The sequence below is a fragment of the Anopheles funestus genome, chromosome 2RL (assembly GCF_943734845.2).
Source record: "Anopheles funestus chromosome 2RL, idAnoFuneDA-416_04, whole genome shotgun sequence".
Taxonomy (NCBI): Eukaryota; Metazoa; Arthropoda; class Insecta; order Diptera; family Culicidae; genus Anopheles; species Anopheles funestus.
In genome coordinates this window covers 44,244,162-44,265,875 of record NC_064598.1, presented here as the reverse complement: position 1 = coordinate 44,265,875, position 21,714 = coordinate 44,244,162, and the positions used below count along the sequence as shown (strand labels likewise).

The following is a 21,714-nucleotide window of genomic DNA, read 5'->3' as shown; positions in this document are numbered from 1 at the left end:
CCAAAATTATGGTTGTTTTGGTAGCATAAAGCTGACATGCATTTACTTACGGATTAGTATTTGCTTGCGAATTTCTGACACCTGGGGGTGCATTTTATTAGCATGCCTAATGGCTACCGCATATAGCAAATATTTGCTGCTAAACACACTGCTTCGCTTGTCCACTGCAGACCCGGAACAGTAGAAGAGAAGAAACATCGTATTGCTACTGTCAACCGCAGCAAATTAACAACGAACCGTCTTAATACAACCGATTTCGGTTGTTCGTTTGTCTAAGCTAATTTAAAACGCTATACGCTTCAATTTTGGAGCGTTTTGGCAAACGGGGGGGCTGTAACGTGCTATCCTTTGACCTTTGATTGGAACTTACTATTGCGTGACACAACATGCGACATGACAATAAATGCGAAATCTTGACAAGCATCAGCTTTTAGCCAAACAACCGGATTAACAAACTAATCAAGCTGGCCAATCGGAGACTTGCGGAACCTTCGGAAGGGTAAACGGATTAGCTTGGACGGGACGGGAGATTCGCAAGAGCCCGGTGACCTTAATTAGTGCAGCCAGACGAATCGACAAATCCCAACCTAGCCCAACCGGACGGAGTGCTTTCTGATTATAGATCATCGGTGTAAGGGCACACTGGTGAACCATTCGCACCCATTTAGCGAACGTCGAAAGCGAATCATTTGCGCCAAGAGCCAAGAGAAATAGTACAGTTTCTTCTGCCGACCTCGGAACCGATTTACCGAGCGATTAACAGGCAACACCGAAGCGAGAGGTAAAAGGAACCGGTAAATCTGCGCTTGGATGGATTTAAAGCAATAATTGAAATAGAAAATTATCACCACCACCACCTCCTCCCGCTTTTATGCGCGAAGAAAAATCGGCACACGCGACACACGCAAACCGCGTGCCCGCTGGTTGTGGTGACCATGTATTGTGGCTACCACCGGCGGAGCAGACGTGAGATAATTATTGCCCAGTTGCTCGAAATCAATCAGTCTGCTGAAAGTTAGCGGTGCCATCAATTATCCTTTGAGGAGTTTGTTTGATGATAGAAAAAAAAAGAATTGACCGGATGGGGGATGGTTCCAGTGGCATTGTACATGTTAAAAGTGATCTTTTGCCCTAATAGACATTTTAAAATATTTTTTTTGTTGTAAAGGCTAGAACCGACTGTAAAGTATGGAAAGCGGGAAACAAATGGGCAACTAATAGCATTACAGTCCGGTAAGAAGGTTTCGATCACTTTCGGCAATGGACCTTCTTCGTGCTATAGTTCCGGGTACTCGAAGAAAAAGCTTCATTACCGTCAAGGTCGCAATGAAAAAAAAAGTAACGATCAGCTTAAGTGAACCTTTCACCAGCTTTGCTAATCTTTTTTTGCTGCTCATTTTGTAATGGTTTGATTGAGAACGCATTTGTACCACTTGTCACGTGATCGTTGGTGTTTTTGTTTTTACTACAAGAAGTATCGCAGAGAAGAAGAACCTCGATAAGTACACCGCAACACAGGTGCTGCTATCGGTGGATGTTTTGCTTAAGCAAACGGTCTACTAACTTAACTAGCACGTTTCCTTTGTTCTTGCAAGTATTAACATTGGCTCCATTACATACCTTTTCATAATTACTGTAGCTAGGGAGAAAAACAAAACCCGTATCAAATGTAATGAGCTTAATGAAACGTGCTGAAAGTGTTCTAACCAACATAGTTATTCTCATATGTTGTTAGAAAAAAACGCAATTTAAATGTGTTCTTTTTAATATTCTGTTTTTCTTGACTTCTTTTGCTTGACACCTGACGAAGTCAGCTTATTTGAGAGGAAAAGAACACACTTCTTATATGGTGGGATCAGCTAAAAATGATCTACTATGAGCTTTTTTTTTTTTGCTCGGTTAGAACGGCCTGGCCATATCAAGACTTATTTTACCACGTAGCAGGATAGTCAGTCCATGCTACGGGGGGACGGTCCGGATGGGATTTGAACCCGGTCCTGCCGTGTGGACGGGCGCCGTTTTTCACATGCACCACCGGGCCGCCCCATCTACTATGAGCTATTCAAATTCTTTTTATTTAATGAGGCAGTTTCATAATTTTTTTTGAATAAAACTGTAACGGATTAATATTCTCGTATCTTTACTTTTTTCCTTAAATCACTTATTAGTCGTCTTGGCTTGGTGCAGGCGTCTTCCGAACTAGAGTAAGTAAAGTATCATTGAACCTAGTTAAAAAAACTGTCTAATGTAAGTTCTGATGTGAGTGGCTTACATGATAATTGAATCTAAACGAAAAATGTGCTTCATTTAGTGTCATGTAGCTGCTGGTAGGGAACGGATTCAAGAGAAAGGTTCGTCGCTTTTCGATCAAGTCTTTCGTTTCCTTGCTTGATTCGATGAAGTGAAGGTCAAATTTACTGTAGAAATGAATGAAGTTTCAAATAAAAATTTGGTTTTAAGATTTTTAAATAACAATAGGGGGTATATGTGATAAACGGCGCCGGTTCTACAGGACAGGACCGGGTACCAAATCCCATCTAGACCGTCGCCCCGTAGCAAGGACAGATTATCCGGCTTCGTGTTAAAATAAGTCTAGTAAGCCAGAAATGGCCGACATGACCTAAGAAGTCGTTAAGCCAAGAATAGTGAGAGAGAGAGAGAGAGAGAGAGAAGAGGGTGATATTAATCCATTAATGTTATCTAATCTGAGACACTTTCTCCATGGTACCTTTCTACCTTTCTTGGACCGCTGTAAAAAGCCGATTTTCTGCAATAGTTTTCCAACTCAAACACTTGCAAATTCTTCCGACAAGACAGACATATCCTTTAAGGAATCTGATGTGCAGAATCAATTTCTACCAAGATCTAGTAAAATGAAAAATTTCCTTTATTTAACTTTGCTACTGAAATTCTTCCTTCTATTGCTAGTGTATTCCTGTTTGCCAATTATATCAAACAGGAAAACTCAAGGAAATATCAAATCCGGTAAACAGTTTTGTGCGATTTGAGCAAATATCAATTCACGATTCTCCACGCCACTTTTCAACCGCTCAATCATGGATCGCGTGTAGCAAAGACATTGCGGAAATCAGCACGATCCGCGAGCGCCTAGGTAATGAGTAATTGCATCAATAAACCTGGCACGTATTTATGTCATTATTGTCCCGAGAGGGCGGGATCGTTCGTATGTTTGCTAAATTGAAATCCACACAAAGGTGTTATGTTGACTATAAGCATTTTGATAGCCAAAGGCCTCCAGCCGTATACGTACCTTCTCATCATTCATCATAAAGGTCATTAAAAGTTATTTGATGTTTTGTTTTATGAGTTTCTTTCGGTTTCGTTTAATGTACAAACGGGGTCGTAATAGGTACCGTTATACTGCTACAGGATTTTTTGCAAATGGAAGTTTACGAAAAGAAAAGAAGATATTGAAAATATAAAATGTGTACCACTTAATGTAAAAGAGATTTGCGGCTAGAGTTTAATTACTTTCAAACAAAATAGTGCTTCTCAAGCTTTAGTTAATTTTTCGTTTTTATTTCATAATTTTCCAATTTCATGTTGCATCTGTTTGTTCATTTTCTTCACATTGTTCTCTTACAATTACAGCATAATAGTGACTTGGTCCTGGATAAGTTACTTATTCCCTGTCGTTCTTCTACTGCTACACAGCTACCTTGCAATTGCCGATTGCGCCAACTCGCTACTCGCGCGTATTTAAGGACGATCGAAGCATTTCATACACCGATTTAGAAGCTTCAGTTCTGTAATGGGACAACGAAGAAGCATCGATTATGTGCGCGATTCATAATGCTGCCGAACGTTTCCTTCATACCGCAGTGAAAGGATCGGCCTTAGGGCATTCCGAATGTTATGGTAGACGAGCGGATTGATCAGCTCCTGCTTGTGCAACAGCTCGCGTAATGTGTCTTCACCGGCGGATCCCATCAGTGTACGCGCGGCTCGACACGGTATTCCTTGTGCGGTCGCAAACTCTTCGAATGTTTTTTCGCGCAAAAACAACAACGGCCGAATGATCCGCACATCATCTCCCTCGAGGGATTTTGATGCTGCATCGGGACGCTGTACGGCCTGCAGTGCACACAGCTCACCCCGGTGGAGCAGCGACGAAAGGAACTGATCGGCCAACTTGTCCAGCGTGCTCGCCATGGCAAGTACATTGTACTGCCGGTGTTGAGCGTGATGCATCAGCTGCTCACTTACCGGCTCGTTCGAAGCTGTTTCGTATGGTACGATAAAACGGGTAAGTTCATACATCAAATCATGGGTTGTCGTTAAGGGGTGGGGAGGTGTTTGCCACCACTTACCAAGCGGCTCGTAGAAGTACGTCACACCGAGCTCCTTCAGGTACAGCATTAATGTTCGCGGGTCAACACCACAATTCCCACCGCCGACCGTGATGGCGGCCAGGTCCACCTTTAATTGCCGGGTTTGGCAAAACTGATGCAGCAGATGTAATAAGCAGAGGGAAGAGCTACTGCCGGACAGACACACCAGCACACGATCGCCTTCCTGCAGCATTTGATATTCGTCTAGTGCCTGGTGGAGAAGAAAAACGCGCCAGAACAAATATTGCACAAACAATTAAACAACAGTGCGCTGATAAAACGACCCGATTTCTACTGGTCCAGCTGGCATACCGGAGATGCCCAATCCAGACACCGTCTAGCATGCCTTTTTTTTAAATTGAGCGGTTAATGAGCGGTATTAACGGTCTCAGCTGGTCTCGTATGTCTCGGAATCCAATTAGCATACCAAAGTCTGGTGCGTGCGTGTGTTAAGTAAGGAAATGTTTCTCAAGGATACAGGTCGATGTGCATAGAGGAGTAGCGACAGGGTTGGGTCTAGAGACGCTTAGTAGCGTTCGATAATTTTCTTAATAGTTTTTAGTGTACAAGACATCGACTGTACCCACAGTTTTGTCAGTGAACCACAAAAAAAGAAGAATATTCTTCAAAGATGGAAATTTTTATAGACAGCAAAATATTTTGTTGTGTAAATGATTTCGAGTAAGATCCGCAAAGAAATTAGAAAAAATAATATTGATTATGTGATAAGATCAATGACCCTTTCCCAGAATACTAAAAATTATCTACTTAAATTTTGCATAACTACTAAGCTAAATTTTGCATTGACGAACCCTGCATTTTCCCCAGCTACAAAGGTTGGTAATGAACCACGATCAATATTTATCCAAGACACGTACACCTAAATCGTACGGGCAGTAGCGTCATCTATGTGTCATTTTAGAAACTAAATCAGAGCATTTCAAATCATTTGATGGATGCGGTTTTGTTTTCGAATTTTGCAATTCCCTCACTGGAAAATGTTTTTTGTACGGAAATTTAGTTTTGTAATATAAAAAGAAAATAATTCCAGTCATAGATAGCATAGCCGTTAGGGGCAAGGCAAACCAAAGCCCTACAAAGATTGTGCAGTCAAAATTATGAAGCGACCGATTAAAGTGTCTTCTAAGTACGCATACAATTTTAAGCTTTCTCCCTTACGAAAATACTACTCAGAGAGCTAGCACTAATTAAAAAGTACGCTACGACTATTAGCTTACATACCCACACCATCAGAAGTAGTTTACTGTATTGTTGAACAAAAAAAGCTTCAAATCTACACTGTTTGCATCTTAAAACTGTTCACTATTGTCACTTTCCTAACATGATCGATTATGTACAAGAGCTATTAAAGATTTCGGTTTGAAAATGGAACATTATCAAAGCTAGTAAAGAAAGTTATTGTAATTAATTTGTTGTTAAATATAGGTATATATTTGTCTCTATCTCTAGCTTATTCGCTTCCCGCTTATATCACACCTGTTACGTGATTTAGCTTGCTCTTAACGATGGCGCACTGTACGGATAATGAATATTACATTTCCTGCCGAACAATCTACATTAATGAACATTTCTTCATACATTCTCTTTCTCTCTCTCACACACACACTATTTAATTTGCTTCCTAATGACTGAACATGTTTAAGGTACACGATACATTACCAAAAGCTTTAAACTCTTTCACAGCTAAAAACTGTTTCACAAACACATTGGCGACAGATAAATATACATACTTTAGTTACAATTGCAAAAGGGAAATGTCGCTTCGATATAGCGCCGAAGACTTAGAGTTAATAGTAAATACAGCATTGATGCACAAAGACAAGATATACAACAGCATCTGGGTAGAAAATAGTTTAGATGGATAAGTATTACATCTTCTTTTCTTTTTTTTTCCTCACACAGAAAGTTACATCCTTTTCTCTTAAGTGGTTTGTTTAACTGGTTCATGTTGTTTTGCTGATGCGCCTAGCATGACGATCGCGATACAGAGATGCACACAAAGGGCTGCAGCACGTTCAAACTACGTCAATATGACATTCGAACGAGAAGTGGTTGGAAAGCAACCGTGAAGTGTAATATTTAATATCTTTCCCACAGCAAATCTTCCACTGCCTCCGCCACACGTACTCATCTTATACTTTAAACATGTCGGCCAACTTCACGAACAACTGGTTTTTTTTTGTTTGTTTGCAATTACACGTTCAACAGCAATAAAACGTAATTAAACCGAAGAACGGTTATGCACAAAACCATAAAGGGAATCAAAAAAGAGAAATAAAAGTACAATTAAAAACAAACTTTTTCGAAACGAGACAATGAAACACAGAACAATTATTGTATCGTGCTCGTATAGTAAAAAAAACAAGAAAAAAAACATAACAAATAACGCCAAAAGAAAACCAACACACATTAACGAACATTCTTTTGCAAAACATGATCAGATGAAGAATGTACCAAAGAATAAACACAACTAGTAGAAGCTAAAGTCAATGGTAAAGTAGGTAAAATTAAGAACATATTATATCCTATTATAACGACTATTTACTGAATTTCGAACGACCTTTAACATGAATTATTATTCTCCACTATTTCTCTTTTTCTTTTTTCCGGTTTTTTACTTTCTCAATCTCCGTCTCTCTCTCTTTCTTCTATTGCGTTGTTGTTAACTGAAAATTAGTCTATTGTGTTAGTTATAATTTAAAAAAAAAATCTGTTACTTGAATTAGTAATGCATTCTTTTGCCGCCAGCTTTATAAGAGCAAACCCTTCCGAAGTCCCGATAACCGAGAATCCTGCCGCGTGTACTGCGCGTCAACGAAAGCATGCCGAGCAGGTTATGCATTGTATCCAATTTAATAAGCCGACCTATAGCCATAACCCATACTATCTAGTGTTAGTGTTCGGTTGGTTGCAGTGCACGTTCACTATCGTTTAGATGATTATGAGGATAATTGTAACAAGTGTATATCAGTAAAAGTTCGCTCTGGTCGATGAAACGTGCAACCACCATCCATCTTCCGAAATTGTACGGTCGTGTATGTGTCCGGGTGCATTGGTGAGTGGTCTATTGTGAATACGAATCGTATCCCTCGCTTTGTATGAGTCGGCAAAGCGGCAAAGGCAAGCATAAAACTCGTCCACTTCGCACGCGCACACACGGGTCGAATGAATAAACTGGTCGATAAATGCTCTCCAGGTTACGGTGTGAAAATGCGCCAATTTTGCAACAATTGCATGCACAAATGGAAATGTTAATGCGGCCGAACACAGGCACGGACACAGCAAAGAAAACATGAAGCAAGTACGGGTAAAGAATTAATCGTTAACCTCGGCTGCCTGCTTCCAGACTTCTTTGGGCATCTGGTGCCACGGGATGGTGGAGACGCATGGTGCTTGAACGATCGTTCCCGCATCCCCCGACGGTGTACGGTTGAGGACGTGCTGCTGACGGGTGAGTGGATTTTTCCCACCGCCGTTATTGCTGTCCACCTGACCGGCACTAACGTCCGTACTGGAAGATGTTTCTAGGATCGATCCACCCGACGGTTCCGATATGAGTCGTCGCGGTGGGATGGTGGGTTTACTGGAACTGTCCACATCGGCGGAGACTGTGCGTATTCTGTGTGTGTGCGTTTGTTTGAGTAAAAACAAGAGAGAAAAATGAAAAGTTGATTAAACATTTTCATCTCATTTTCTAGTTCTGGTAATTGCGCAAACAATGTCGGACAGATATTCAACTAATCCCATTTTTCAACGGTACAAAACGTAAAAAACACTGTAATGTAAAATCCTTTTTTCCACATTCTCGGAAATTCCCAGCTCCAGAACACCACAATGACTGAATGCGTACCGTCTGCATGATCGTGTTACATGAGGCAAGTGTTAGCTGTTCGTTTCGATTCGGGGCACCCAAAAGCCTTACCTATCGTTGCCGGCCATTCGTCCCGTTCGCGCACGATTACCGTCATCGGCAGCATCACAAAAGTTCATATTGATCCCAGAATCCTGCGAGGACATGGTTGACCGTGGATCGAAACTCTTCGCAATCGCACCAACGGCGTAGTGCAGTGGTGGCCCCATTATGCCCATATGTTCCGGACTGGCAGCCGAACTTGGACGCGGGAACGATTCCGACCGATGCTTGCTATTGTCGTTGTCGGCCGACCGTGGTCGATGGATCTTTGCATCCGGCGTAATGTCGCTGTACCGTTGTTTGATCAAGCTAGATTTAGTAGCATTCAAAAGCCCAGCAGTGGGACCGTGTTGATGAGGATGATGGCGCATGAAGAATGAAAGGATTATGTGATTTGGCAAGCGTTGGACAATACAGACACACACACACACACACACATATATGTGTAGATGGAAGGAACGACGGGAGAAGAGAAAGAGAGAAGAAAAAAGAGACAAAAAGAGAGAACGAGGAAGGTTCCCGTTAGCAATCGGTGGTTAAACTAGCTTACGGCATGTTTCTAGGGAAGTGGGCTAAAGCCGTGCCAGCAAAACAAAAAAAAAGACACGTAACATCACCGACATGTTACAATAACAAGAAGAAAGACAAAAGCACCAAAAAAAACCATTTCACACGCCACTAAACAAAATGCTAAAAATGCTTTCGCCCGAACGACAATTACAGTTTGTGTCCTCCAGCTCCGGTGTGCCCGTGTGCTCCATGATTTCCCGCAGACATTCCACCTGCCGCCCCATTGCGCATTATATCCGGGGGTGAGTTTTTGCGCGAACCAAGAAATCCTTCGGGGGAAATAATTTCATCCACCGCATTCACGACATCCCGAATCTCGGACTTCACCTCGTTCGTCATCTCTTTGCTAAACTCGCGCAAATAATCCACCACATCGCTGGTAGAAATGGAATCGCGTTTGTTTTCCACCGGTAGATGGCTAAAATGGCACAAGAGGACATGGATTTAGTAGTTTATATTCAGGCGGCGTAGTAGCTTCACGTCCACTTACCTTAACTGTCCGAGTGAATTAAAGTTAACCAAGCTGCTCATCTCAATGCAGTCGGTACTCTCGAGAACGTCCTCAACCTTGCTGATCACCTCGCGTATTTCGGACTTGATCTCGGTGGCCAACTCCTTCGTCATCTCTTTCACGTACGCCTGAATATCTTCCGTACTTTCACTGCAGCTGCTAAACGCAGTACAAATGAGCAGGAAAACGTAAAGAAAAGGACAAGGTACAAAAACAAAAATGAAGAAAAATTTAGTTAGGTACATATAAGCTTTTAGTAAAATAGTTGATATTGTGACGCCGTGTAACACGACATCGAAGCGACGGGATATGGTTAAGCACATCGATAAATGATAAAAAAGCCACGCTTAAAAAGATGAGAAAAACACATAACGCCGCTCACATGCACAAATTGGACGAAATTATGTTAAGCAATGTTTTAAATGCGGCACGAATAATGTTAGATCAGCTGTTTATAACTATTCCATTAATTCTATCGCTGCAAATCATTTAACATAACTTTGGTAAAACTTCTCACATTGTTGAGAAATAATATAGAAAATGAAATAATAAAAAATACACATTTCAGGCATAGTATTGTAGCGCTAAGAAATAGCAAAACTGCAAACATTACTGCTAATGGATGCAACCAACAAATAAGGCATGCGTTAAACAGAAAAGCCGCGCGATCATGATGGAGCAAACGAATGGTAACGCATGAGAAAGTAATAAGGGATGCAAACGAATTCTGGCCACTGGCCAGCAAAACGTGTAACAGCACTTCGGTTTCTAACCTTCCCATTAGTGATCGTAGATTAGGAAGGCTCGGTGTCGGTGAAGCCGTACCCGGCAGCAGTGGGGAGCTTTCGTTGTGCTGCAGGCTAACGTCCGTCTGGCTGCTGCACGAGCAGGATCTCTGCTTCGGAAGGCGAGCAGTTGTCGTGGGTAGCGGAATCGGTGCAGTAGATACGACCGACAGTGGGCGGCGTAGCTGTGGTCGTTGCTGTGACGGAACTGGCATAGATTGTTGCGTTTGATATGTACGCTGTACGCTAAACGGAAGATGTTGTTGCGGTTCCAGTCCGAGGCTTGCGCGTGTCTGTGGTCCCAATGCGTGCAGGTTTGCATTACCGATCGTGCTAACCGAATTGCTAACCGTGTGATTGGAGTCATGTCCATCGGGCGTAGTATTTCCTTGAGCTGCGTTTACATTCACGTCCCTTGCAGTAAGGCCACCGATATGTGTGCGATAGCTGGCAGCTCCCCAGCTGTGGCATCTGTGTGAACGCGTTATCCAGACGTAGATACGGTGGAACAAAAAGTTAAGCTATTATATCGCAACAGTGCAGCTCGCATAAATGCAGGTGAATATTTTAAAGTTAAACTTCGAGAGTAATTTTTTTTCATTTATACAAAATAACACACGTATCGTTGGGAGCAAAACGGTATGGAACATTCCAGGAAATGATCATAGTGAAATGTAGTCAGATCGATCCGATCGTAACACTCTTGAACGTGCAGAACGGGCGGCAGCGAGCAGATTAATCGCAGGCTCATACGCCAGCCAAACTGCTTATTCTTGGATTAGTTACGCACACGCATGCTCAACCGGGCCGAGTTAGATGTGGGTCAGTTTGCACGAGAATCTTACCTGTTACGGCTGACATTCATGTCACGCCCGATGGGTCCAGCTGTAACAATCCCGGCCGAGGTACTGACATGCCCCGTTGCAATTGGTGAGGCATTAAGCATGGTCGTGACTTCACCTCCGACCGAAAATCTAACCATGGGCGGTGATGACGTCGGTGTGGGGCTGTGTGACTGACACGGGGAGGATGAGTTCTGACGACGGTTCGATATCTGAAGCGGTGATGCTGGCAAACTGCGGCTCTTGAACCGTTTGATATCCAACGCCGACAGGCTATGGTGTCGATGAATTAACATCAGCGACGAGTTCTCAGGTACTGGCGAAAAATGGTACAAATTGGAAAGCACGATCAGTAACGTAAGCTCCGGTTAGCCTTAAATCGCTACAACTAAACTTACTTCTAGTAGGATCGAAAGGTACTGTATTTTTTACATTATGCGAATGACCTAGCAGCAGTTCGTGTGCCTCACCCGACAACATATACCATCGGAGCTTCTCCATTGCCGCATTCGGCAGCTTCAGTACGATTTCCTCCGTGGTGGAACGTTGAGCCATTTTGCGGGCGCGATTGAAGAGATTCCTCGCCGTCTGCAAACAGTCCGAGTAGTTCTGGGGAAAGGAACCCGGGCCGGAAATGCGCCGGTCTGAGAACAGCATTTTCCCATCGATGTACCGGATGGCGCCGAGCCATTTCCGTTCCTTTGCCAGCGAGTTTGAATGATGTCGCCATTCGCCGGAACGTTCGCCCACCTCATACTGTGGCAGCAGTTTCCACGCCTCGGTAGCTACCATTTTAAGCGCTTCCAGTATGAAGGCCACTTCCGACTCGGGCATGAAGAATGGAAAGGTGATGCGGGTGTATCCAGGATGCAGACAGCCCGACTTCAACGACTCATCGTTCAGCAGCTTTTCATACTCTACCATCAGCTGTGGGTTGATGCCGAGCGAATCGCTGACCATATTATCGGCCGTCGCCTGAATACCGAACACATCGTTCAGTACCGCTACCACGAACCGGTGGTGCAGGAAGGCACCTCTTGGGTGGCGAACCATAAAGCAAAGCGTCGTAAGCCGTTTGGCCGTTGTGCACGGTGGACCGAGCAGCGCAATCTCCGGAATGGTACGCACGTGGGCTAACATCTGCTTGCACGTTTTCTCCATACGACCCATGATCGCCTGCGAACCGAGCGACTCCTTCAGCTGCAGCACGAGTCCGGCCCGTACCGCACCGACAACGCCGACGGAATCCGTCAGAAAAGAGGTACTGTGTTCGATTAGTCTACGCTTAATGACTAGCACGCCCGGGGCCTGCACTCCACCAACCAGCCGATTGCAGTGGAAAAATATGGCATCCTTCTGTGCACCGGGCAGGATCGGATTGGTGCAAATCGGTGCACACGACGCCGCCATCGAGTGGTCCCAAATGGAAAGTGCGTCGTACTGGTGCAGCAAAATTGTGGTTGCCACATCGTCCGCCAGAATGCCCGTCAGCCGAGATGCGCCAGAGAACAGACCGACCATCTTTCGCCGTGTCTCCGAGTAATGCTGCAATCGTTTTTCCAAATCGACCAAATCTAGGAATCCTTCATGGTTTTTTACAATACGCTCGATCTGCCAACCGGCATCGATCCATGCGCGAAGGTTTGATACCGGTTCGGAGGTGCTCACGAACAGGATCGGTGGCGCCGCCGACAGGCTTTGATGGTGCTGGCTACTAACATCAACCACGCTGTCCGAGAGGTTGGAAGTGTTGGAGAAACTATTGTGCCGGATCGAAGTTCCTAGCTGAAGCGACTGTTGGTGTAAAGCGCCGAGGGAAAGATTGCTAATGGCACTGTGAGAGTTGTTGTGAAACTGGGATGAAGTGAGGTCACACACGTTAGGATTCGACAGCAGATAGCACAAACGTTCAGCGGGATTATCACAGAAAACGATCTCATCTTCTCCATTGGCACCGACCGCCGCACGCACCAGGCCCCGGGCTTCGTTACTGTTGGAATTGATCGGTTTGATAAAATTGATGTAAAATTGAATACAAAATATAAAGTGCCTGGTTACTTACTCATACAAATGTGACTGTAGTCCTGTAACGGCTGATATGCAGCTGATATCACCAAACGCCGGCAAAACTTCCTTATTTATATAATCTTCTAAAAACTGCAACGAACGACCAGATGACGCGTAATCGGCATAAACAACTGTAATTTAAGAGAAAAATAAGAAGTTTTAAAAGAAATTTTAGTTTTGTTTTACAGATTGGCGTAAAACATTATTTCAGAACGATTTTTTTAAATTGAAATCATTCACCAAAGTAGTTGCATTTTTCACACCAAGATGGCGCACCACGTAGGTGCCATTTTGTTTCGAACTTCGAACGCAATGTCAACGTTCGGGAAACTTCGGCGCATGCGTTTCGATGTGCGTGTTCAATTCTTGACCATCTGTCAGAAAGTTTTGTTTTTTCTCATCTACCGGAGCGTTTTCAACAAGATCAATTTCCTATTCGTTCGTGGGTTTTATCCCGTGTTTTGTGCGTGATTTTCATTCCATTGTTTTCTTCTCCATCGGCATCGTTCGGCAGAAGCTGAAGAAGATAAACCAAAATGGAAACTATCTTTGAAATACAGCGCCGTTTGCATGAAGAGTGTGACCGCTTGGTGATGGCCATGTCGGAGGAGTTGATGATTCCAAAGAAGACGGTAAGTGAATCGTGCATCGTCGTTTAATAATTTCATAATGTCTATTGATAAACGCTTATGCTTCCCTGAAACAGACGAAGGAGAAAGTGCTTGCAGATCACCGAATAAAAATCTATCTTGAAAGGTACCAAACTTGCTCCAAGTCATTGTTGGAACTGTACCAAGACAAGGATGGCGAGCGGAAGCAGGAAATCACAAATATGAGCGTGAACGAGTTTAAAGAGTTTTACAGTCAATTCAACGGGCTGATTGAGTTCCATTCCAACCATGGTAACAATGTGGCAGTGCCTGCCTCAATCGAGTTCGACAAGCTGAAGGAGCAATTGAACGACCCGGCATATTTGGCTGAGGTGGTGAAATTCAGTGACGTTGAAAACTACGGCCAGTATCTCGATCTGCACGAATGCTACGATAACTTCGTGAATCTGAAGGGCATTGACAAGATCGACTACATTACGTACCTGTCGGAGTTCAACAAGTTTGCCGACCTGCCACGCAAGCAGAAGAACCTGAAGTACAAAGGCTACCTGCAGCTGCTCCACGATTATCTGTTTTCGTTCATCACCCGCAGCAGACCGCTGTTCTTCGAGCTGGAGCATACGGTCAAGCGGAACGAGCTTCAGTTTGAAGATATGTGGAAAAATGGTATCGTGCCGGGGTGGGAAAAGGTGCGCGACGTAGATGACGATGCGCTGATCAAGTTGGACGATTTCGAGCGATGGGAAGATCTAAAATATCTCGGATTAGATCGACTCAAGGCCGCTCTGCAGGCACTGGGGATGAAATGTGGCGGCACTCTAGAAGACCGTGCAAAGCGCTTATTCGCCTCGAAGGACGACAAAAATCAAGACAACGAAAGTAAGCGGCTGATGAACCTGAACAAGGAGAAAGATATCGCGATGCTGGAGTTTAAGATAGCGAAGCTGGCGGAACTGGTCGACGATCAGATTTACGAGACGAAAATCAACTTGCAGCGCAAACAAGCCCGCTACACGCTGGACGAAAGCGATGAGGATAGCATGGACGAAGTGGAATCGGACGATGACGATGGCATACCGTACAATCCAAAGAACCTACCGCTTGGATACGACGGCAAACCGATCCCGTACTGGTTGTACAAGCTGCACCAGCTACACTTTACGTACGAGTGTGAAATCTGCGGCAACTACAAGTACAACGGTCCGAAAGCGTTCCAGAACCACTTCTCGGAGTGGCGGCACGCGCACGGTATGCGTTGTCTGGGCATCCCGAACACGGCCCACTTTGCCAACATTACCAAGATCGAGGATGCGCTAGTCCTGTGGGATAAGGTGAAGGAGCAAACATTTTCCAAGATGTGGGTACCGGCAAACGAGGAAGAGTTCGAAGATTCGCGCGGAAACATTCTCAGCAAGAAGGTGTACCTTGATCTGCAAAAGCAGGGACTGCTGTAGAAATGGATACACCTACGGGACGTCAGCAAAATTGGAACGGAAGAAAAATGGTATAAAAACACTTATCTCTTCGCCTCCGTTTGGCGCCAGCGGAATGATCCAATCGTGTGTAATCCAAGCACGGTGTTTACGTTTACCACTGCCGAGTTTCGTAATTTGCATCCAAAGGTTGTTCTCTGCTGTGTTTGCAAACATGAAAGCGCGGCATTTGCATACGCCAGGCAGAAAAAGGGTAACGCATTAAAAGCGCCAGAGAGTTTACGTTCACGAAACAGTTCTAATTTTAAACCGTGTACACGAGAAAGAAGGACCTCTTCTTTACCGTTCAGACCGATCATCATGCCGCCGGTATTATGACCATTTGCTTCACCCTTCTTTTCTTGAGATAGAATAAAATGAATGATCTGGTACTCAAAATCGCGTTTGTTTGTGAGTCAAATTTTCGAAAGGAAAGTAAACAAGTGGATTAAAATGTAATGCTAAAGCTATGAGATAAGGTGCGGAGTAGAGGAAACATTTAAGTAAGAATCCATTAATACAATGTTGTGATAGAGGGGATATGGATGACAATCCAACACTAAAGCGTTGATAAACAAATCGTTTGTAAAAGCTCGTCCTAGGTGCAAAGTATTCAACAATTAGCACACATAAAAGAGTCGTTTTTTATGCACGCTTTACTTCCGCTATCGTTCGCCAAAGAGAGCCACTCTGTCTCAGTTGTTTTGTGCGTCAACGTTTTCTGTTCTTTTTTTTTTGCACGAGAGTGTTAACAACGTGCAAAACAAGCATCGTGGCAGCGGGGAAAACGCTTAAACGCGGGAGACTTAAAGGGGCGACGTATTGCTAGCTTTTGCTTAACTAATTCAATCCAACTAAAGCAACCAACCACTTTGCCGCTGGTGCCTTTCTAGTGAGACACGTTAGAGATTCCAGCCAACGGGTCCGCGGCGTTAATTGCCCGACCGCTGCTAGAGGGCATAAATCGATTACTTTCAAATCGCTACGATTAAGCGACACTCTTGACATTCGCGCGCGCACCACGTTTAAGTGCGCGCGTAGCCGGGAGAGACATGCTTTCAAATTCAGCGCGTTTGATCGCTAATGAAGACTTCTGTTTTAGCGCGAGATAATCAGAAGCGATTGTTTCGCTCGATGTGGTCCATCAACTATTATGGTGGAAACAGCGTAACTTACTTATCAGAGACGATCGTGAAACCGTTCTGAACGTTTCTGAATGTCTTATACTAAAGGCTGAGAAATATCAAGAGGCGATCGGATGTTTCATTACATGATCGTAACACATGCAGCAACGCAGGAAGAGTTGACATTGCTAAAAACGTGGAATGTAGGGTTTGCAGTTAACACATTCGTGAGTTACGAAGAGGATATGCGAACTATTACACATTTTATTTGCACAGTTGTCGCCACAAACGTTTGCTACCGAAAACGGTCGATGGCCGAGGTGTGAATTGCTATTTTGGAGCAACTGTTGAGTGTGTATGTTTCTGTTTTTCGTGCAAACAGACGGATACACTCACTCAGAATGGAAGTTGAATGTTTAGCAACTTAAACTGACAGCATTTTACGGTACGTTCGTTGTCTCACAGTCAAATATGAAGAAGTTCCCGATGGGTTTATGCAAGAAATCCCAATCTGTGGTAAAGTTTAAAATGGTTATACAATTAAAAGCCTCATCAGCTGTTAGTAGTTTCAGCTATTGCAGCAAACTCCCTTATATAGAGTCCAAGCCCGGTATTTTAGTCGTTTTTTATTCTAAACCATTATAAGAAAAAGCAAAACCGTTCCACACTTAAGTAATGTTCAATCAAAATGCATTGCATTTATCGACCTGATGAGATGAAATATTTATAAAAATAAGTTCTCTTAATTTATTGTTGATCGCTAAATAAGTTTATCTCCATGTCATTAACTAAAATTGGGGAAAATAATTTTTTTTATTAATAATTTTAATAATTTAGATACAGGGTTTTTCTATTCAGTTTAGACTAGCCGCACACTTTTTCCTGCTCTGCGCACTTGATTTTTGACGCGGGTAGGCAAAAACACATGCAGCTTGCTAAAAACCAAGTGCGCCGAGTAGGAAAAAGTGTGCGGCTAGTCTAAACTGAATCGAAAAACCCTGTATGTAAGGAAACATCATCCCATTATTTCACCAACTTTAGCGTTAGTATCTTCATAAGATCTTCGATCTCCAAGTATTCCTAGTAAGAAGCTCTTCAATTCTAACTCTAGTTTGTCCCAAGTTCATCACCGATTGCTTCTTTTATGGCGTTGATCTGAGTAACTTTTCAACATTCTATATACATAAAGGACGAATATTATGACTTTCCTCATTAAAAAAAAATCATTTCTGTAACATTAAGATTTGCTCATTATGCGAAAAAAATCGTTGAAAGAAGGTACTCCTTATTATTGGGGTTTACTGTATTATAATTCCTTCTTATGAAAAATTGAGAATCTACGATCCCCGATTGTATTTCGTTTTTTGACAATGTTTATCTAGAATTCTTCAAATTAGATTCAAATTCATTGCGGCATGCTTCACATCCTTCTCCAACTCTCGTCGACGATCGTCATACAAAACTTTAAGCATACGCAGATAATTCTCCATGCAAAAGGCTTCCCAAAATCACGTGACGATCGGAATGACGAAAAAACGAAACAAAACAACAAAAAAGTTTTTTCCACAATCCCCGTGTGGTGGTACTACGATCGACAAACTTAGAACAGGAGTAGCGAAACACAAACAACATCACCAACAACGGCTCAGTTAGGGCAACGTTTGGAGGAAAAGTGTTGAACAAAAATAAATACGTCACCCAGCGGTACCAGGCACAACAACACACGGTTTAGTGAATCTTTCCGTAGCCTCACGGTTGAAGAAGTGTACAAAAATAACGCAAACCGGTTGACAATCGAACCGGTCGGTTGCTCATCTGGGTGCCATGCAGGCAATACACTCGATTCAATATGATCTCTGTTTGGCCTTTCGAAAATGCTGGTGTGGTGCTCGCGCCAGGAATGATCGTAAAGGATACTACGTAGGTATAATATATGTATGTGAGTAAACATTCACCAAAAACCAAGCCCAAGGCTTATCTGATCGATCCAATTTATAACCTTCGCAATGATCTTCTTCCTGCTCCAAACATGATGTCGCTTTTTGCAAATTGAAACTCGTGCAAACCACGGCGATTAAAACAGCCATTGTCACCACGTGCCTGTGCTCTCCATTGGCTTATCAGTGTGCACACAAAACAAACCACCGACGCACCACTCCCCGATGAATATGTATCGATAAAAATAAAGCCCAAAACCTGACCTATCGGTCCATGTTTCGACTCGGGTCCAATGCAAACATTTTCCCCCTCCATTGGTAACGCCATAATCAGTGCGAAATATATTTTCGATTTATTGATTGATTACGTGTTTCCCACTTCTTTCTAAATGGGCACGATTTGTTTTTTTAAGGGGTGTGATAAAAAAAGGGCAAATTTACCAAGGCCAAATGGCCGACAGTTCCAATCTCCCACGAAACAATGTGAAAACACAACAAGGAAGTTAATTTATTGCTACAAAGCGCGCGCGCACTTCGAACGGTTCTTGCATATGCTTCACAAGGACGGGAAGAGAGCAGGAATCTTAGCAAAACTGAAACCCCATTTGGCCGATTTTAGCCAAAAATGAAAACAAAAACACTCTCTTTAAGCGTACCACATGGACTGGGACCAAACCCAACCCGGGAAGAGGGGTTGGTTAAATGCCGGCAATGAATGTGAAAACGTGTGTCGTGTAGAAAAAAGGGGGATGCTTCGAGAATCTGCCGCGTATCGATCCATGATACAAAACAACAAAAAACACACACTCACAAAACCGCCATCACCCGGTTGAAGGACGGTCATTGTGAACACACAACATCAACAACAACATGCTGCAGCAATGTTGCCAGGAAACGATAAATGGGTTGCTGTGTGTTTTTAACTTTGGCGCGTTCATCTCGCTAGCTCACACAATTCGTTGCTGTATTTCTGAACTACGCTCTGACAGATCGAGCTACTACCTACCACTACTACTACTAAATGGTACTACGAAACGTCAGATTCACGGTGTCAAATTAACGCATTTTCCTCTCTCTCTCTTTCTCTCTGACGTTGCTCTAACGACGCACGTGTTTTCGTGCGCCACCATTATTGTACCATTGCACATTGTTCTGTTTGGCTAAAATGCGTTTACCCTTCGGTTTGTTGCGGCATTTTGGGGCAAGTGCCGTTTCGAATGTGGATGGCAGTGTGGGATGAGCGGTAAATACCGGCCATACACGAGAACCGGTTCAAAACCTTCTCAAAAACACGTGCTCGCCATCCCTTTACAGATGGGTGCGACGTGCGCGCCTGAACTTATGGTGCGATTAGCGAGAGTGAGCGCGAGTGAACAAACGTCATCAACAGCCAGAAACGCATTCGATGCCCTCGAATTAGGAATTGACCTAGATTTGCTGTACGGCTTATTCTTTTTGTATTCGTTGCTGTATGCTCGACGTTAAACACAAAAATGTTCCATCAGTGTGCTGATCAACAAACCACAAGCGTATCCAAAGCTTACGTAATGAGCTACTGATAAAAAAGAGCCAGCCAGTTAAACTTCACGAAAACTAAAGTCACTGGACGATAAGATATTTGGTCGAAACACGGGCAAGTTGATAAAATATCTACTTCTAAAGGGTATAAAATTAATGCTGATAACACACCGACGTTGGAGAGATAACAAAAGCAATAAGCAAAGGAAAAGAAACGAAATGTAATACATCAATGACCATTTTTACCTTTATCACGATGAAGATAATTGTGAGTAATGTTTCAGGAAGCTTCAAAACAGCATTACCTATCCCTCTTTTGTTTGTTCGGTTCACGTTAAGATAAAGTTTGAAAGTTGGATTAAAACGGGTTTAAAAGATTTATGAAGACAGTCCCCGTGTGCAAGCACAACGATAGCCAGGGGGGTCCAGAAGAGATTTGAACTACGAACCTTCGATACATTAACCCGAACGTAGACGTTCAAGGCCATTAAACCGCCTCCTATGTGAGACGTACAACAGGTACAAAAGAACCATCGTATGTGTTAAACATTCTTCTTTAGTTACATTTTTCTCTACCAATGACTTTTTTCTTTTTATAAAACGAGAATAAATTTATTCATTCTGTGCAAATGACGCAACCAATCAATGTCAGCGTCAAAGATGCTTAACGAAATGTGAACGCGTAATTAAAATATTCAATGATGCAAAACGGAACATTCATTGCAACAAAACGAGAGCAATCGCTAATCGCTATCAATTAAACTGCTAGCCCAATTTTGCATACGTTCGGTGAACATCATCCCAGTCAGTAGGCAACCGTTTTGTGTGTCGAATAAGCGTAAGTAGGGAACTATTTTTATCTCAAGCGCATGCATCGAAAGCACACACAGCTTCCCTCATTCTCCAACTTTGGCCGATCAACGCCATATACCGACGGTCGCTGGCGTCGTTTTGGCGGAAGTAACAAGTGCTCGATTCGTGCCCGATGGGCCGGGTGTGGAATGCAAATTTCACACTCAATCGATGCCAAAACAAGCATCCTCTCGTCCAACATCACACACATACCCCAACCCCAACCGACAGTGATCGAAACCCTTGTTGGCGGCCACCGGAAGCATCGTGGTCTCTTTGAATGATCTTGTACCGGGAGCAGAAAGAGCGCAGGGTAACCCCGTAACGTGGCAGACATGGCGAGAAAATGGCATCGTGGCGGCGACACAAAGGCGAACACCAATCAGCAATGGTACGACGAGTGATGCCACTCTGCTTCATATGGTTGCGTTCGCTGCTTGCGCTCGCTATAAATAATGTGTCGTTGCAAATTTTTTGGCAAAAAGCCATAATAAAGCTATCGTCTGCCATGTCAAAGAAAAAGCATCTCACGAAAGGGAAGCGAAATGGGTTTTGAAAGGAAATTTAACGATCATAAAAATTGACGACTGTCAACGGTTGACGGTTGTTTGGTAATGGTATCTCTCTGGCCCAATGACCGGCGGATACATTCGCTGGTTAATTATTATTCCTTTTCACGTTAGTGCGTTGTGAAGATGCAAATGCAATTTACATTAGTAATGATTTGATTGTAATAATATTCAGGATGAAATGACGAGCAGTGTTGGTGCACACCGTTGGACAGAGAATAAAATACGTGAAATTGGGATGTTTAATATCCAAATAATGTTTTTAGATTGGATAAATCACTGCAATTTGTATACGTACATAATTTCCAGAATTGCGAATCATATCTTAAGCTAAGTCTTAAAATCCCTATTAACCAAACCGAGTAAAGAAAATGGCAAATTCAAATTTGCGACAATATCAAAACAACATCAAACCCGGTCAATCGTAACACAAACACACACCAAATGTCATAAAGTATAAATAAAATCGAAAGTTAAAGTATAAAAATCCACTCTAATTTATTCGCCCGATGACTCATGCTATCTACGCAGTTGGTCGTGGTATTTTCCACCGCCAAAAATTGAATTATT

General features: G+C 43.2%; 2 protein-coding genes across 7 annotated transcripts in view; one reads left to right on the top strand and one right to left on the bottom strand.

Moving 5' to 3' along the window:
- Positions 1–3,519: 3,519 nt before the first annotated feature.
- The window catches only part of LOC125764405 (uncharacterized), a 48,776-nt gene continuing 30,581 nt past the window's right edge, over positions 3,520–21,714 (bottom strand). The window contains exons 2-12 of one of the 6 annotated variants that reach the window (XM_049428610.1): positions 13,057–13,192; positions 11,393–12,984; positions 10,998–11,310; positions 10,141–10,623; positions 9,347–9,526; positions 9,008–9,274; positions 8,296–8,595; positions 7,701–7,992; positions 4,332–4,563; positions 3,839–4,241; positions 3,520–3,767 (exon numbers count right to left, since the gene is read on the bottom strand). In XM_049428610.1, coding sequence (XP_049284567.1) covers positions 3,707–3,767; positions 3,839–4,241; positions 4,332–4,563; positions 7,701–7,992; positions 8,296–8,595; positions 9,008–9,274; positions 9,347–9,526; positions 10,141–10,623; positions 10,998–11,310; positions 11,393–12,984; positions 13,057–13,192 — 4,259 coding nt within the window. In that variant the 3' untranslated portion in view covers positions 3,520–3,706. Of the gene's footprint in view, positions 3,768–3,838; positions 4,242–4,331; positions 4,564–5,777; positions 6,542–7,700; positions 7,993–8,295; positions 8,596–9,007; positions 9,275–9,346; positions 9,527–10,140; positions 10,624–10,997; positions 11,311–11,392; positions 12,985–13,056; positions 13,193–21,714 lie in introns of those variants that run through there. The other 5 variants (XM_049428611.1, XM_049428612.1, XM_049428614.1 and 2 more) reach the window with 5 other exon arrangements.
- LOC125764407 (splicing factor 3A subunit 3) lies at positions 13,408–15,543 on the top strand. Its single transcript, XM_049428617.1, has 2 exons — positions 13,408–13,693; positions 13,768–15,543. The coding sequence occupies exons 1-2, from the start codon at positions 13,598–13,600 to the stop codon at positions 15,124–15,126; spliced, it is 1,455 nt and encodes a 484-aa protein (XP_049284574.1). The 5' UTR covers positions 13,408–13,597; the 3' UTR covers positions 15,127–15,543.